The following is a 17,816-nucleotide window of genomic DNA, read 5'->3' on the forward strand; positions in this document are numbered from 1 at the left end:
GGACATACATTTTCATTTCACTTGGGTAGCTACCCAGAATAGAACAGAATAGGTAATAGGATAGATGTATGTTTAACTGTTAAGAAACTGTCAAGCTGTTTTCCAAAGTGATTATACCATTTTTAACTTGCATCATCATTGAGAATTCTAGTTCTTCCACATCCTTGATATTGTTTGCAATGATCAGTCATTTTCATGTTAATTATTGTGGTTTTAATTTGTATTTCCCTGATGACTATTTATGTTAACCCTCTTTTCCTGCACTTACTTGCCAAATAAACACGTTTGTTTTCCAAATTTTTTTCCAGGTGTGAAGTTTGACTGTACATTTTTATGACAGTGTCTTTACAAGAGTAAAAGATTTTAAATTTTTTGATTTCTAATTTATTAACATTTTCTTTAATGAATCTTACTTTTGATGTTGAATCTTAAAAAAAATTGCCTAGCCCAAGGCTTCTTTACACTAGTGCTGTTGATACTTGAGTTAGATAATTCTTCTGGAGGGCTCTTTGTGCATTGTAGGATTAAGAATCTTTGGCCTCTATCCACTTGATTCCAATAGTAATCCCCTGCCTAGTTCTAGCAACCAAAAATGTCTTCATATATTAGCATATATCACCTGGTTGAGAACCGCTGGCCCAACCCCAGATCACAAAGACTTTCTTCTGTTTTCTTCTAAAAGTTTGTTTTAGCTCATATGTTTAGACCTGTGATCTATTTTGAGTTAATTTTTGCATAATAGGAGGTGTGCAGTCCAGGTTCCCTTTTATGCATATGGGTATTCAATTTCCTACTGTTGAAATTCAGGTAATGTGAGTCCTAACTTTATTGTTCTTTCTTATAATTGCTTAAACTAGCTCATTTGTTTTTTCATATTAATTTTTGAATCAACTTGTCTATTTCCACAAAATAGCGTACTGAGATTTTGTTTGGATTATATTAATACAGAACAATTTGAGGAAAATTGACATCTTAAAATTATGAAGTCTTTGAACCCATGAAATCTGTTTATTAATATTCTTTTATTTCTTTCATCAGTATTTTATAGTTTTTAGTATGCGTATCTCAGACCTTTTTTTTTTTTTTTTAATAGGGGTAGGGACTTTCTCTGCCACCCACAGTGGAGTGTAGCCGCATGATCATACGTTATTGCAGCCTCGATCTCCCAGGCTGAAGCATTCATCCCACCTCGCCTCCCGAGTAGCTAGGACTCCACACCGGTGCCACGACACCCAGCTAATTTTTTTAAAAAATTTGTAAAAATGGGGCCTTGCTATGTTTGCATAGGCTTTTCGTAAACTCCTGGCCTCAAGCAATCCTCTCACCTCAGTCTCCCAAACTGCTGGGATTACAAGTGTGAGCCACTACTCCTGGCCCAGATTTTGGATATATTTTTTAGATGTATACCTAATTATTTCATGTTTTCTATTGATATTGTAATTTAAACTTTAAAATTGTCAACTGTTCATTACTAGTATTTTTGAATGAATGTGTGTGTTTAAGTGTGTGTGTGTGTGTGTGTGTGCATGTGTAGATATACATACATAAAAAATCACTAGTGATCTTGCTCAACTCACTTATTTCAGTAGATTTTTAAAAGTAATCCTTGGAATTTTTCTACATAGACTGTCTTGTCATCTATAAATAGGGATAGTTTTGGCTTTTTGTTTGTATGTCTTTTTATTTTTATTTTTTCTTGTCATACGGCACTGAGTAGGGCCTAGCATATATGCTTGTATATTAAATTTACAAAAAGCTAAATCTAAATCACCTTAGATAAAGTCAGCAAGTAATATTGGTCATTTGCCGTAATGCAGAAACATTTTTGTATGTGCCCCTTCTATGAAAATTTTTTGCATCTTCAGAATAGACCTCAAATTTAGGAAACATTTGTTGAGTACTTACTATGTGCTAGGAATACAAAGTTTAAATTATAAAGTTCCTGCCTTAGAGACATTTATAGTCTATTGGAGAAGGTGGGCACATAATTTACCCAGGCAAGTAAATAATTTATAAACTGAAGTAATTAGCAGTGTAATAGAAGTTTCCTAGTACTTGTATATCTACTATCTTTGCTAAAGAGATGGGAAAAGCTTTACTGAGGAAATGTCATTCGAGCTTGGTCACAAAAGATGAGAAGAAATTTGCCAAGTAAATTTGTGCCAGAATCAGAGACTCTAGACAAAAGGAACTGTATGTGCAAAGGCACGTGTGCAAATGTAAAAGAGCATGGCGATGTTGGAAAGGATCCACTGGAGCTGGAGCATGGGACTCTGTACATGTTGGGAGAGATGAAACAGGAGAGGCATGGTGGAGCTCAAGGGCTGTGGCAAGAATGTTGACCTCATCCTATAGACAGCAGGAAACAAAGTTTTTAAGTGGTGGGTGATACTCTAAGGCTTTTTTAAAAAAAGAACTCTGGCAATAGTACAGGGGATACACTACAGATGGAAAGACTGATTAGAAGATGTAGTGTTTATTCAGAGGAGAGCTTATGAGGATCACCTAGGTCACTAGGATAGTGGTGGTGGTAGGGATAGAGATGAGGCCATGAGACCATGAGGTGAAATCAGTAGGATATGGATTGGATTAATTACAGGGCAAGAAGGAGCTATAGAAGGTTGATTGTGACCCACATCTTTTGGCTTTATCTTTTTCATCAGGAGATCAGAATTACCGATATGTCACTATTTCTCATTTAGACTACATAAACTTTTAGAATCATGAAGCTTTGTAGCATTTCTTTTCAAAGAATTACTTAATCAAAGGAATGCTACTCACATTTTATGAGGTATGCATATATGTATTGATATATATAAAATATATAATGTATATAAAATGAAACTTGTGAAAAGTTTTAAATGTTTGTCATGACTGGGAGGATAACCACTAAGTTGTTAAAAGTAGTTATCTCAGTGAGTGACCTTGGGGGAGGGATGGATAAGGAGCTTCTGTACTTTTAAGTTTTTTATAAATGCACATTTATTATGTTTTAAATTAAACTAAATAAAACGTGTCACATACTCCCTTTTTAAAAGAAGTAATTATTTCTCAGTTAAAATTATAAGTTCTTGACTTCATCTTTTGATGGAACTTCCATGTATAACCTGTTAGGTTTTCAAGTGTTTCTCTGTGCCTAGCACCATGAATAGGCACTGTGAGGGATAAATACCTGCTCTGATAGAACATATTTTTAGATTTGCAAATATAAAAACAACATAGTAAACAATTAGGCCTAACTGATGCTGAAGTTGCAGGAGAGTTGAGTGTAAGCTGGAATAGTGAGGGAAGACCAAACTTATGTGGGATGGTAGAAGACTGATGGGAGATGGAGTTAACGTCAAGTCAGACGAAAAGCAGAAATAAGGACATGACAATAGTAACAACCACTGTTGTAGTACCAGAAAGCATAGTAATATATTTCTTTTAATCACTTCTCTGCCTTTTGACTAAGTGTATATTTCTTTAAATAGAAAAAAAAATCAATGTGTTAGCTTTTTAAATTGAGTTTTAAAAATTATTTTGTCTTCCAGGAATCTGTCTTGAACTATCGTTTAGATCCTCTCGGCATTGTTGATGGCTTTACTGCCGAGGTAGGGGCAAGTGGTGTTTTCTGCACCACGCATTTGACTCTTCCAGTTGAAGTGTCATTCTACAGTGTTTCAGATGATAATGCTCCTTCTCCTTATATGGCAAGTATTTTTTCTATTGTGTGTTTTCCTGACAAATCAACCAACTTAGTGACAAATTTATTTAAGTGTTTTGGTGTAATACTTGAAAACATAAATCATTTCCTAAGAGAAAACCAAAAGCTGAATACAAACTAATATGCCAAAATATTACCTCACAACTTCTTTCTAAGCTAGTTCACACAACAGATAACCTCTTTTGCATTTAAGAATGGTACTAAAAATTTACTTGTTTCTCTTTGTCTTGAAAAAGTGATAAAAATTGATTAGTGACACTGTAATTCCATCTTGCTGAGTTCACACACATTCTCAAATGCTTACTGTACCCTCCAGTCCTACAAGGGTTTGGTGACCTAAGATTTCTGTACAGTCATTTCACTCCCTTTTCCCCTGTTTGGTTTGGTTTGTCTTTGAGCCTATTCTTTTCTAATCCTAGGGTTCTTTGTTTGTTTGACAGGATCTCTGTTGCCTAGGCTGAGTGCAGTGGTGTAGTCATAGCTCACTGCAGCCTCAAACTTCTGGCCTCAAGCCATCCTCCTGCCTCAGAGCTCCTAAGTAGCTGTACCTACAGATAGGCGCCACCATGCCTAGCTAATTTTTATCTTTAGTAGAGGCATGGCCTCTCTATGTTGCCCAGGCTGGTCTTGAACTCCTGTCCTCAAACAGAGCTCCCACTTTGACCTTCCAAGTGTTGGGATTAGAGGCATGAGCCACCACAACTGGTCTAATCCTAGAGTTCTTTAGGATACTAGCTACTTCAGACTCATGCTAATGTCTTAGTGGAGAGTGAGATAACTAAGAGGAGTTAGAGCAAGCTTGTCCGGCCTGTGGCCCACATGCAGCCCAGAAGGGCTTTGAGTGTAACCCAACACAAACTCCTAAACATTCTTAAAACATTACGAGATATTTTTGTGATTTTTTTTTCTTTTTTTTATTTTTACCTCATCAGATATTGCTAGTGTTAGTATATTTTATGTGTGGCCTAAGACAGTCCTTCTTCTGCCAACGTGGCCCAGGGAAGCCAAAAGATTGGACACCTCTGAGATAGATTGTAGTGTTGAGCCTTAAGATCAATCTTAAGATGTCACCTTTCCCATTTTTTTATTCCAATAGCTTGTGGATAATATTAGTCTTCATTTGTAAAATGATAATGAGTACTGGAATATGATTAGTATCAGCCCTCTTCCAAAAGACAAAGAGGGATAAGTAGCTAGCCATGCAGCTCTGTAAAAAGTTTACAGAGATGGTTTTAAATATGGAGTCATATCTGGATTTTCATGTTAGGTGTTACTTTTGAGAAATGTAGATTACAGGCACTGAACTTTACAGCCTAGCCTTGCTGCTTGAATTTTCTAACTTACCAGCTGGCCCAACTGCTTCCTCTCCTAACACCCCTCTCCCCAACCTTCTAGGTTTTCAAGGACATTCGCAACAGTGACTTGTGTTATTAATAAAAGCTGTAAAAAGGGGTGTCTACATACATCTACATAATTGAGAAACAACAGAGATGAAAGGAAGCTACTTGTTAGGAACCTCTATATGGCCTACTCATTATTGGCCCAGTTTGCTCAAGGAAGGTTTACTCCATTCTAAGAGTAAAGCTTTTAGTCAAGACCTTGATCAGTGTTTCACGTTTTGATAGAAAAAGCATAGTGGTGTCTGCTCATTTATTCAAAGTTTTCTTTTCCAAACAACATTCACATCTGTGGGTCATAAGTATGAAGATGTCCAGCATAGGTTATTATCAAAAGCAGAGGCCCCCCACTTCACAAACCTGCCCAGTTATTACATATGCTGTCTGTTCATTGACCATAAAGATGTACCCGCTTTTCCAGAGTTATTTTGAAAAAATAACTGCTAATTTTGAACAATTAATAAAATGGAAACTACCACTGAGATAATTTTAATACAAGAATAAATGCATATCATCCTCAAATGCTTGCAATATGAGAATATAGCAACAGCCTGTTTTGCCTTACCAGGACATCAAGAATCTCATCAGTTTCACACCTTTTATTGGCACACAATAATAGAGAATGGAAAGATAAGGTCTAAACTGTGAACTGGCTGGGTGCAGTGGCTCAATCACACCTGTAATCCCAGCACTTTGGGAGGCTGAGGCGGGTGGATCACCTGAGGCCAGGAGTTCAAAACCATCCTGGCCAACGTGGTGAAACCCCATCTTTACTAATAATACAAAAAATTACCCGGGTATGATGGCACACACCTGCAATCCCAGCTACTCAGGAGGCTGAGGCAGGAGAATCGCTTGAACCTGGGAGATGGTGGTTGCAGTGAGATGAGATCACGCCATTGCACTCCAGCCTTGGCAACAAGAGTGAAACTCCGTTTCAACATAAATAAATAAAATAAAATACTGTGATCTGTCATTAGTGAACAGAGTCCCTGTTGGCCATTAGGTTGGCTTGGAAACAAGATGAAAGGGGTAAACTGGCCGAAAATTCGCTCATATAAATACCTTTGATGGAAATTAATGAGCAAGCGGTAATTTGAACTATACTTTTAAAAAGCAAAACAAGGCCAGGCGCGGTGGCTCACACCTGTAATCCCAGCAGTCTGGGAGGCCGAGGTGGGCGGATCACGAGGTGAAGAGATTGAGACCATCCTGGCCAACATGGTGAAACCTCGTCTCTACTAAAAATACAAAAATTAGCTGGGCGTGGTGACGTGCACCTGTAGTCCCAGCTACTCGGGAGGCTGAGGCAGGAGAATTGCTTGAACCTGGGAGGTGGAGGTTGCAGTGAGCTGAGATCGTGCCACTGCACTCCAGCCTGGCGACAGAGCGAGACCCTGTCTCAAAAAAAAAAAACAAAAAAAGCACCGGGCGCGGTGGCTCAAGCCTGTAATCCCAGCACTTTGGGAGGCCGAGGTGGGTGGATCACGAGGTCAAGAGATCGAGACCATCCTGGTCAACATGGTGAAACCCCGTCTCTACTAAAAATACAAAAAATTAGCTGGGCATGGTGGCGCGTGCCTGTAATCCCAGCTACTCAGGAGGCTGAGGCAGGAGAATTGCCTGAACCCGGGAGACAGAGGTTGCGGTGAGCCGAGATCGCGCCATTGCACTCTAGCCTGGTTAACAAGAGCGAAACTCCGTCTCAAAAAAAAAAAAAAAAGCAAAACAACATTAATCTTTCACCTTAGTTGATACCTAAAAAATGAAGGATTGGGAGATAAAAGATTTCGTCACTCCAAAAAGTACTAGGGACATACACACAGATGATCGCATATTGTTGAATAGATACTGGCAAGGGTATAAATTAGGTTACTGAGTTTAATCTATACTTTTGAGAATCTCTGACTTTCATTTCTCTGATAACATTCTTCAACAAACTATCCCTTTTATGTTTTTCCTACGAAAATACTGTTTTCATAGAAAACTTAGAAAAATAGTCTATATTTTTCTATAAAAAGTTTACTTAGGAATGCATTCTTTTTGCAAAATAGTCTATATTTTTCTATAAAAAGTTTACTTAGGAATGCATTCTTTTTGCAACTGACCCAGTCCCAATCTTAGACCACAGATCTTTCCTGCTTTGAATTAATTTTGTTCCTCAGGGAATAGTCTCTATATTTTTATAGTTGAGTCTGTTTTCAAACAACTGATTATGTTTTGATAAGATTATACATACCACAGGCCAGCAGGGGGAAGACACAAAACTCCCATTTGTCACTTTTATAATAACCTCATTACTGTAATAGTAATTTGGGGACCTCTTATCACAGATTATACAAATGACTCACAAGGGGAAAATTATAGCACAGAAAATCCTATCTTTATGGTATAGAGGTGACATAGGACTTCCCATTAAATAATTTCTTAAAGATTAACTCAAAGCTATATAATGCCATTCTCCAGTTGGAGTCAGTGGTAAAAATGTTCTCCACGTGTTATATGACAACACTTAACTGTTTAGAAACTGTTGCACTGTGAAACCAGGCAGAAATGTCTAAGGCAGTTGTGCCAGTAGCAAATTTATAGTATGACTTGCATTATAATATTATCAGAGCCATGTACGATTTCCTTTCATTTGTAATTAACCAGATCAAGACATATTTCAGTTTTTCACTTCTTTTTGCATATTGTTTGTTACATAATAATTTGAGGAGTTTTTATATAAGATTTTGACCATATTTATTTTAACCCTACTATTCCATTTTAAAATCCCAGAAGAAAGGCCGGGCGCAGTGGCTCATGCCTGTAATCCCAGCACTTTGGGAGGCCGAGGTGGGCGGATCACTTGAGGTCAGGAGTTTGAGACCAACCTGGCCAACATGGTGAAACCTCATCTCTACTAAAAGTAGAAAAATTAGCTGGGCGTGGTGGTGGGTGCCTGTAATCCCAGCTACTCAGGAGGCTGAGGCATGAGAATTGCTTGAACCCAGGAGGCAGAGGCTACACTGAGCTGAGATCGTGCTGCTGCACTCTAGTCTGTACGACAGAGCAAGGCTTCATCTCAAAAAAAAAAAAAAATACAAATGCCAGAAGAAAATGTGTTTTTTGTGTTAAATATGGTAACTTTTTGTAGGTATAAATATTAATATGCTGATCAATTAAAATGATTAAATTATTACAATAATGATGAATAATAAAATTCCAAATAATTTCCCCGTCCCTTTCTAAAATTCCTAACTTGCCAATGCTCCTAGTCCTAACATTGCTTAGAAATTGTTTTAAATTGTTGCCTTAAATTTTTATTTTCAAAAAGCTACTTTTTTAAATAAATTGGTTTACTTACTGTTATTGTGTTCTAAAAACTATTGTAATTGAATGTATTAAAGGAAACAAGTATAAACTTAGTAGTTGTCTTACCAGCTTTACTGTATGTGTTTGGTGGGGAGGCAGATGGCTGGCAAGGAAGAACGTGATTTATTACATGTAGTTACGTGATTTTAAAGAGAGCTATTATTTAGGTATATTTTACTTTTTCTTTCTGAAACTAGGAGGAAGACAGGTATAATATACCATACCTTTTTCATGTAGGCTAAATAGCCACACTCTGCTCATGAAGCGTGGTATGCAGAGTACTCCATTAGGCATGTAGAGCAGGTTGTAAGAGATAAATCGTTAAAGTTTTGTTGTTGTTTTGGTTAAGATTGCAGTTTGTTGATGTGCTTTTTTCATGTTTTAAATAACCATGTGACAAATCTGATTTCTCATGAGAACCACATATGTCTTTTCAGTGCCTATTTCCATGAACATTTCCCAACCTTAATGTGTTAATTTAATAAGCCACTGTCAAGTGTTGTTCGCTTGAAGTTGAGGAATTCATATGTCAGAATGTGGCTTTCCCTTTTGCCTTTATCCACTCCTTTTTATTTCCTAACCGTGGTCCAACTTCCAAACCCAACAGAGAGATGTCACCTGAGAGAACAGTCCTGTTTTATATTTGGTTTTACACAAGCTTGGCATGTATAATGTATAATAATGGAATCTTGAAATGTAAAACATACTGTTCTCCTTAACTACTGTAACTACTTGAAAGATAAGTATTAGCCCAGTTAAAATAAATGAATCAGCATTCATTTTTTAAAGCTGTTTAAGAATTAAGTACCACAGACTGGGCACGGTGGCTCACACCTGTAATCCCAGCAGTTTGGGAGGCCAAGGCAGGTAGATGACCTGAGGTCAGTAGTTTGAGACCAGCCTGGCCAACATGGCGAAACTCCATCTCTACCAAAAATACAAACATTAGCTGGGCGTGGTTGTGCACGCCTGTAGTCCCAGCTACTTGGGGGGGGCTGAGACAGAATAATTGCTTAAACCTGGAAGCCAGAGGTTGCAGTGAGCCGAGATTGCACCGCTGCACTCCAGCTTGGACGACAGAATGAGACTCCATCTCAACAATTACTACCTTTAGCTATCTGGTCATCTTGGTTATTGAGAAACTGTTGCACATTCAGTTTGAACTTACCTTGTTTTAACTTAGACGCTTTTTCCCTATTGTCTGGATTTTTGCAGTAATGAGAGCATAATGAGAAAAACTACTTCATGTACTAGAGAAGTGATTGCCGAACTTTAATGTAAATTGATATCATGTGGAGAATCTTTTTAAAATGTATATTTGACTTGGTAGGTCTGGGAAGAAGCAAGACATTTCTCATTTCTAAGGAGTTCATAAGTGGTGCTGATGATGCTCATCTAAGGATCATTCCTTGAGCAGCAGACTAACTGGAGGACTCCTAATATCCTCCTTTAGACATCTTTAATGAAATGACCTTAATTTAGCTTTAACCTTGACTCAAATCAGCCCTCAATCCATTGTGTTCTGATTCAGAATCAATATTGATTCTGAGATTCCTTAATAAGTAAATGACCAAACAAAAGCAAAATATCTTAATATCTGGATTAAGATACATGATATAAGGTTGTTTCTGAAGAAATATTTAACTTTATAAAAGTGAGATTTTATAGCTTTACTACAGAACGTTTCACAGCCTGAAAGTTGCTGATTTAACCTTCATTTTTCACTTTTTGTCTTAAAACATCTCTTATCCCATAAAGTAGTACCAGGCAGGAACTACAGACTTCCAAATTCCTTTTCTATTTTTTTTCTGTCTTTATTCAGAAATCCAGGTATGTAATTTAACTCCCAGACTGAAGAATTGACTTTATTTTTGGCCAAGACTTATTTTCCTACACCTGTGAGTTTTTACAGGCCCAAAGACCCGTAAAATATTTGCTTCTTCATTTCTCTTCTCCCTCAAGATACATGGAAAGTGTCCTATTACCTTGCTTTATTTCCTTTGTAGTTAGGAACTTCTGACTTTTATTCCTGTATCTTAATAATAATTTCAATTGTTGTGGCTATTTATGTTATATATTCTTTATAGCAACATCACCAGGAAGAACAGTAAAGTGTTTCTTTAAGGGTAGAAACATAGAATATGTTTCTCTTAATTCAATTCTAATGTTTTTCCATAGAAATAAAATTCTGAAATTTTAGTAAATTACATGAGTTATTCTTATTTTAGTCTTTTATGTACATATGTATCAGTTTGTACTCAATTTGTCTTCTTTTATTTCAAGGGTGTGATAACTTTAGAGTCCCTTGGTAAAAGGGGTTATCGAGTACCTCCTTCAGGAACAATACAAGTGGTATGTGTTTTATAGTCTACAATTGCAATAATCATTCTCTCACATACATATAGAACTTAGCCCTTTCTCCTGCTACTGCTGCTGCAACAACTTTGGTAAGTAACAGTGGGGCTGCAGCTTTGTTTGGAGTTTCCCTGCTCTGCCCCAGGAATGACCATTTGGGGACCTCCATAGAAGGAAAGCATTAATAAGCTAATCAAGGTGAATACTTAAGAAAAATAGCATATGACAGCTTGCATAACTTCAATAGGGCTCTTTTCAGTGTATTTAGAACCTAATATTACTGGTGCCTTCTTTTTAATAAACCAGATTGAGATGAACCTATTTAAAAGGAGACCCCAAATATTAGTATTGCTTTGGCAGGAAAACTTGGAAACAAAATTATTTTATCTCTACTGTAATCATTTCTAAAATTATTTAATGAGATGACCACACAAAGGAGAAATGTAGTCTGACAGATACCAGGGCAGAGAAGGCATCATTCCTTTTGGTCTAGGCATTGATGTCCTTTTGGCTCAAGAGAGTCCTTCTCTCCCAGAACAGTCCTTTATCATCCCTGGGCCAGGGCTCTCAGAAGAATAATTTGATATGAAGGCCAGCTTGAAATTGAATTCACTCTAGGTCTCACCCAGCATAATTCTGCAAGCCCTCAAATCTGTTACAGAGTTTGCAGGCTGAGAATCTAGCCTAGGCTTGCTCCTCATACTCAAGATTTGGTCTAATCCAACAAGCCTTTTTATGACCTTTGACCTCAGTGTGTTCAGTACTTTGTCAGATCACTTTTACTCATCATCCTTGTTCCAATACTGCAAAGAGTCTGTATATTTGTTTCATATCACATGGGAATGAAACAAAACTATGCAATATATGTGTATATGTGTGTTGATATATACATATATATAGTAATTCATATTTATATAATTTTTGCTAAGGAAGAATTACCACAAGAATACCACAAGTATTTTATATCAAACTGATTTCTAGAACTAAAGGAGTGACAGTGATCTCTTGCCTTCGGCTGTATAGCTCATGAGAAAGTGTGGGTCAGTGGAAAGCTAGCTGTCAGTTGACATAATAATGAGGCATAAACCCAGAGGTAACCCATTCACCTCTTGTTTGGAGACTGCCAACTTACTTATAAGTATGAAATTTGGGTATGTCTTCTATTCCATATACAGTTTAACTGTGAATAAAAATGAACTCCTGGCTTATGAGTTGTGGTTGTTGAATGTATTCGCCTTAATCTTAAGACTCACTAGATTTCAAAAATTGGATTATGATATTGATATATTTCTCATTTTGATTCAGTGAATGATGTCCAGTGCCACGGATGAGCTTCTGAAAGCATGGGCACCAAGTTACCTATTGATGTGTTGGTAATTTGGTTAAAGTCAGATCAGCACCTTGGGGTTTTGTTTAAAAATTAATACTTTAAAAATAATAGTCCTTCAATTATTCATAACCAAGCAACAATTGAACTTAATTCAGTCTTCACCATGGATACATATTTTGATCTATAATGATACTGAGGATTTTTTTTAAAAAGCCTAGTGTTGCTGCAAATTTTGAAATGATTCTGTGTATGAGTAAATGAAGTATTAGCTCACTTTAGATCTAGTTAATACTGAGCTTTGTTTTGTAAACTTGGGGAAATGTCCAGAAAGGAAAAAGTCTCTTCTTTGAGCACCTATTTTAAATTGTATAATAATCATGTGTACCTAAGACATCAAACATGCTAATTTACTGAGCTTGTATTTTTATTTGAAATATTCTATTTGTTGGCTATTAAAATGTGAGAAAAAATTAAAACTCTATTTCGAGAAGTTTGAAGTTGCTACTCTTTAGCAAAGCTAATGTGTTTAAAATAATTGAACTGGAATATTTTAACCCAATAAAGATGTATTTTGCTTAAGCTAGTGGAATTATACCTTAAAGTTACTCCTCTGAACAAGGAGTAATATTTATATATATGGAATTTGTGACTAAAGATTTTGATTTGTTACAGGGCTTTATTTATTGTAAACAAAAATTCAAATTGAACCTTTAAAAAATATGAATATTATTTTAATAAACTTTTGAAATTATGTTAATTATAGTCCCTGAAACTGAATTATATTCAGTGGTATTACCTTGTTGTTTAAAATCTTATTTGATTATTGGCACAATCATTCTGAGTCACATCAAAGAATCATTATTTTTAAAGAATAATTTCTACATTGTTTCTTCAGACCTTATTTAATCCTAATAAGACTGTGGTGAAGATGTTTGTTGTGATATATGATTTACGAGATATGCCAGCCAATCATCAGACATTCCTACGACAAAGAACTTTTTCTGTACCTGTTAAACAAGAAATGAAGAGAAGTGTTAATAAGGAGAACATCCGACACACAGAAGAACGGTTATTACGCTACCTCATACATCTGAGGTAATGCTTCAAATTAATATGGAAATGTTACTTTAGAACAACTCTAAAATTTTTAGTTGTTTTTTGTTTTTGTTGTTAACTGTGACTTTAACTAGACCAGTGTCCCTTGGGACTTTGCTTAGCTTGGGAACTCTTGATGATGTGCCAAGATGCAGGAAGTACATGGCATACCTTCCTGTCGTTATTATTACTTGTTGAATTAGGAAGGTTTTCATTTATAGCTGTTTAATGTAAAATATTTTATGCCAAAACAAATGCTGTTTTAAAATGTAATATGAGGACCGAGTGCCGTGGCTCACTTCTCTGATCCCAGCACTTTGGGAGGCCGAGGTGGGCGGATCACCTGAGGTCAGGAGTTTTAGACCAGCCTGGCCAACATGGTGAACCCTGCCTCTACTAAAAATACACAAATTAGGCCGGGCGCGGTGGCTCAAGCCTGTAATCCCAGCACTTTAGGAGGCCGAGGCGGGTGGATCACGAGGTCAAGAGATCGAGACCATCCTGGTCAATATGGTGAAACCCCGTCTCTACCAAAAATACAAAAAATTAGCTGGGCATGGTGGTGTGTGCCTGTAATCCCAGCTACTCAGGAGGCTGAGGCAGGAGAATTGCCTGAACCCAGGAGGCAGAGGTTGCGGTGAGCCGAGATCGCGCCATTGCACTCCAGCCTGGGTAACATGAGTGAGACTCCGTCTCAAAAAAAAAAAAAAAATACACAAATTAGCTGGGCATGGTGGTGGGCACCTGTAATCCTAGCCACTCAGGAGGCTAAGGCAGGAGAATCGCTTGAACCTGGGGGGTGGAGGTTGCAGTGAGCCAAGATCGTGCCGTTGCACTCCAGCCTGGGCAACAAGAGTGAGATTCCATCTCAAAAAACAATAATATGAACCATATAGATCATTCTGTATTTTTCAATACCACATTTAAAAAGTAGCAAGTAGGTAAATTAATATATTTTATTTATTTTCATTTAGCCCAGCCTATCCAAATTTTATCATTTGAATATGTAATTGATATAAATATTACCAATGAGATATTTTATATCACTGACTCCTTGAAATAAAGTATGTACTTTATACTTATTTGAACTAGCTACATTTCAAATGCTCCATAGCCACATTTGGCTAATGGCTACTGTGTTGGAAAGAGAAATTCTTAAACTTTATTCATTTCTTCAACTAATGTTTGTGGGCCAGGCATGCTTCTAGACACTAGCAAAACAGCAGTGACAAAATCTCTGCTCTCATAGAGCTTATACTCTAGTCCTTCTATTATAAGTATCTTTCTGGCTAACTCTTACTACCCAACTCATAGTTTAAGGTTGTGAGAAGCCACTTGTTTGCTCTTGAGGTCAAAGTTGTCAGTATACTAGGGCAATGTTTTCAGTCCTGAACTCCTAGTTTAAGCTCTCAGGATCAATGAGCAAGTGATTGGTTAAAAGAGGGCTCAGTAGACTTTTGCCTATAACTCTGTTTCTGATAATTTTCTGGTCCCTTCCATAGAGAGTCCTCAGTCACGTCAGTGACATTTGTCTTAGTCTAACTCCTTATAATACGGAGTGTTATTCATCAGGAGGAATCACCTTTCATCTTGGGTTCAGGCAGAAGACTTCTTTAATCTCTTATTGCTGATGGTGACCACTTGCTATCTTTATTTATATATGCCTTGCAGTGGTGATCTGGAGTGAATAAGCAGTGAGCTGTATGCTCAAATTCCATGCCTGAAAGTCTGTTAATTATTCTCCCCCAAAGCACTATTTAATTACTTCTTTCATCTTGGTCTTCTGCCTGTTGTTCTGTATTCAAAAGACATGTTCAGCCAGCACAATTTATTTAAACCAAACCTGATGTAAGCCTTATGGGAAATGTTACACAGATTGTGGGAATGAAAAATCTATGAAAAACAGAATTGGAAAACTTTTTTTAAAAGACATGGTATATCCAGGCACAGTGGCTCACACCAATAATTCCAGCACTTAGGCAGGCTGAGGTGGACGGATCACCTGAAGTCAGGAGTTCAGGACAAGCCTGACCAACTTGGTGAAACCCGTCTCCACTAAAAATACAAAAATTAGCTGAGCATGATGGTAAGCACTTGTAATCCCAGCTCCTCGGGAGGTCAAGGCAGGAGAATTGCTTGAACCTGGGAGGCAGAAGTTGTAGGGAGCCAAGATCGCGCTACTGCACTCCAGCCTGGGCAAGGGAGCATGACCCTGTCTCAAAAATAAATGAATGAACAAATGAATGAATGAATAAATAAATAACATGGTATGAAATAGCAGACTATAAGAATACCTCCCAGCCTAGAAGATTCAACCCTCTCTGGTTAAACTTGCATTTGACACCATTCTTCTTGAAGTTTAACAACCATAGCTATTTGTAACCAATACTGGCCAGAGTAAAAATCAGCCACCTTAGCTTTTATAATCCCCACATAAGGTCAGGACACTTTAAAGAAACTTCTGTGTGGAATTGGTATACTTCCCAAAGAATCTTCTCCTTCAGATTGGGAAGGTGGAAAACTTCAGAGAGGAAGGAAGAGTGAGCCAGTCAGAGCCAGTCTGCTTTAACATATAGAACTGTAACCACCAGATCTTTCAGCTAGCTCAGGAGTAAAATCCACAAACCCAAAGAGGGAAAAACAGAGAAATTAGCACTACAGGATACATTCATCTGTTTGGTAGGTAAGTTAATGTGACTGAAGACTCCAAATCCCTGTACTGTATTACAGATATTAGCAGTGGATAGAAACAGTTTCATACATAGTTTTGATAGCCATTTTCATGTTACTGCTAACTTTTCTCTTGACTTTGATGGTGGCTGGGTTTTACTTAGCCTAGCCACTGTTTATTATAGCATTTTATCATCATCTACCCCATTTGTGTGAAATGGGTCAGTCTATGTAGGCAGAAAATGCTAGGGCTACAGAGCCCAAATGTAATATTACTGAGTAATGTGAACTGCCTCGTGAACCTGCAGACAAGGAAAGGTGCATGTACTGTGGAGTCTGGGAGGAAAAGTAAGATTGTTTTTGACACTCATTTTATAGGAAGAAGCATCTCAGGCATTGTAAGAAGAAAAAGGAATATGAGGTATTTGGGGAATGGTAGGAGAGCAACATTTAAATAAAAGCATATGCTTTGGTCTTTACAAAGGTCTTAAATATCATGTGTTAGAGTTAGTGTTGACCTAATACTGTAGCAAGATTAGTTCTTCCTGCTTCAAATTTTAATTATTCTAGTTTGTTTTAAATACTCATTCTCTGAAATGTTTTATCTTTTTGTTTATTTGTTTAGGTTCCAGAGTTCTAAATCTGGAAAGATCTACCTCCATAGAGATGTACGGCTCCTGTTCTCTAGAAAGTCAATGGAGGTTGATAGCGGTGCTGCATATGAACTCAAATCTTACACTGAATCGCCAACAAACCCTCAGTTTTCACCAAGATGTTGATAAGGAGTGACGATATAAAGTATTTACTCAGTACCCAAGTTTGCAAGTAAAAATTAGCATAGAATGGAGTGTACCAAATTAACAATCAGGAGAGTAGGTCCTCTCCTGTTATCCTGGACCAGTTTTTATGAAAGGATTCCTGAAATGAAATCCATATTTTCCATGTAGACTGGAAAAACTTATGTCCTAATCCTTTTTGTACTGTCGAAACCACTTCATTGGACGTGTTGCAATAGCAAAATCCCCAGTTAGATTAGTGTTTACACATTTTATTTCTCAGTTATTTAATATTTAATGTTTTCCTTAATACTCAAGTGATGTTTGTCTCTAGTGTTCTGATGTAGCACAAATCCTGTGTAAAATCATACTATGTATTTTTGACATTAATGTTGAAATCTGAAATATATGCACAAGTCTTTAATTTTGTGTGATGTGTTTTAAGTGCTGTTCATTTAAGTTATTGAACATGAGAATGAAATATTGAGCTTCTTTAAAATTAACGCACTATGCAAGCATGTGTACTTTTTATATCTCTCAAGTTTAGTTTTTATAAAACCATATCCAGGTTGCTATATCACATAGTAGCCCTTTAACATACTGTATTAGCAGTGCAATGTGGATTAAGCTGCTTCACATTCCCTTTGCAAGTTCAGATCATCATGCCCATTCATAGCCAGGATTCCTTATCCCCAAAACAGTTCTATTTTTCCTTAATCACTACTATAGAGTCTTTACATTAAATTGCTGTCCTATGTTAGATAATTTTCTCAGATTGTTAAAAGAATATGTACTTTGGAAACATTAGTATTTATAATGTAAATATATGCAAAAAAAAAAACCTAAGAAACGTGTATTTCGCTTTTATTTGTAGATGAGACATTTATGTGATTGAGTGAATTAGCCATTAGGCATCTTCATTCTAGCTCAACATCTCCAAAGAGGGAGGGGGAAGATATCTTGAGTCTTGTCCCAATTTCTCACTCAGTGCTTCAGAAGTCTGTCTTCCAACACCCTTGGAAAGAACAGGGTGGTTTTTAGATGTTTGTGCTCAGACAATGGGCAACAGCAGATTAAGTAACAAGGCAAAAATACTAGAAATGCTGGTAGAAATCTATGACTGCTGGTTAAAC

The 17,816-nt window shown here is 37.0% G+C and overlaps 1 protein-coding gene across 9 annotated transcripts in view; it reads left to right on the plus strand.

Moving 5' to 3' along the window:
• The window catches only part of FAM214A (family with sequence similarity 214 member A), a 95,782-nt gene extending 78,261 nt beyond the window's left edge, over positions 1 to 17,521 (plus strand). For 6 of the 9 annotated variants that reach the window (XM_037729951.1, XM_017504593.2, XM_017504595.2 and 3 more), the window contains 4 exons: positions 3,534 to 3,692; positions 10,741 to 10,809; positions 13,038 to 13,237; positions 16,533 to 17,521. In XM_037729951.1, the coding sequence (XP_037585879.1) occupies positions 3,534 to 3,692; positions 10,741 to 10,809; positions 13,038 to 13,237; positions 16,533 to 16,686 (582 nt within the window). In that variant the 3' untranslated portion in view covers positions 16,687 to 17,521. Of the gene's footprint in view, positions 1 to 3,533; positions 3,693 to 10,740; positions 10,905 to 13,037; positions 13,238 to 16,532 lie in introns of all 9 variants that reach the window. The other 3 variants (XR_001818006.2, XR_005196347.1, XR_005196346.1) reach the window with 1 other exon arrangement.
• The last annotated feature ends 295 nt before the right edge of the window (positions 17,522 to 17,816 follow it).

This window comes from Cebus imitator, unplaced genomic scaffold (assembly GCF_001604975.1).
Source record: "Cebus imitator isolate Cc_AM_T3 unplaced genomic scaffold, Cebus_imitator-1.0 Scaffold325, whole genome shotgun sequence".
In the NCBI taxonomy this organism is placed as follows: Eukaryota; Metazoa; Chordata; class Mammalia; order Primates; family Cebidae; genus Cebus; species Cebus imitator.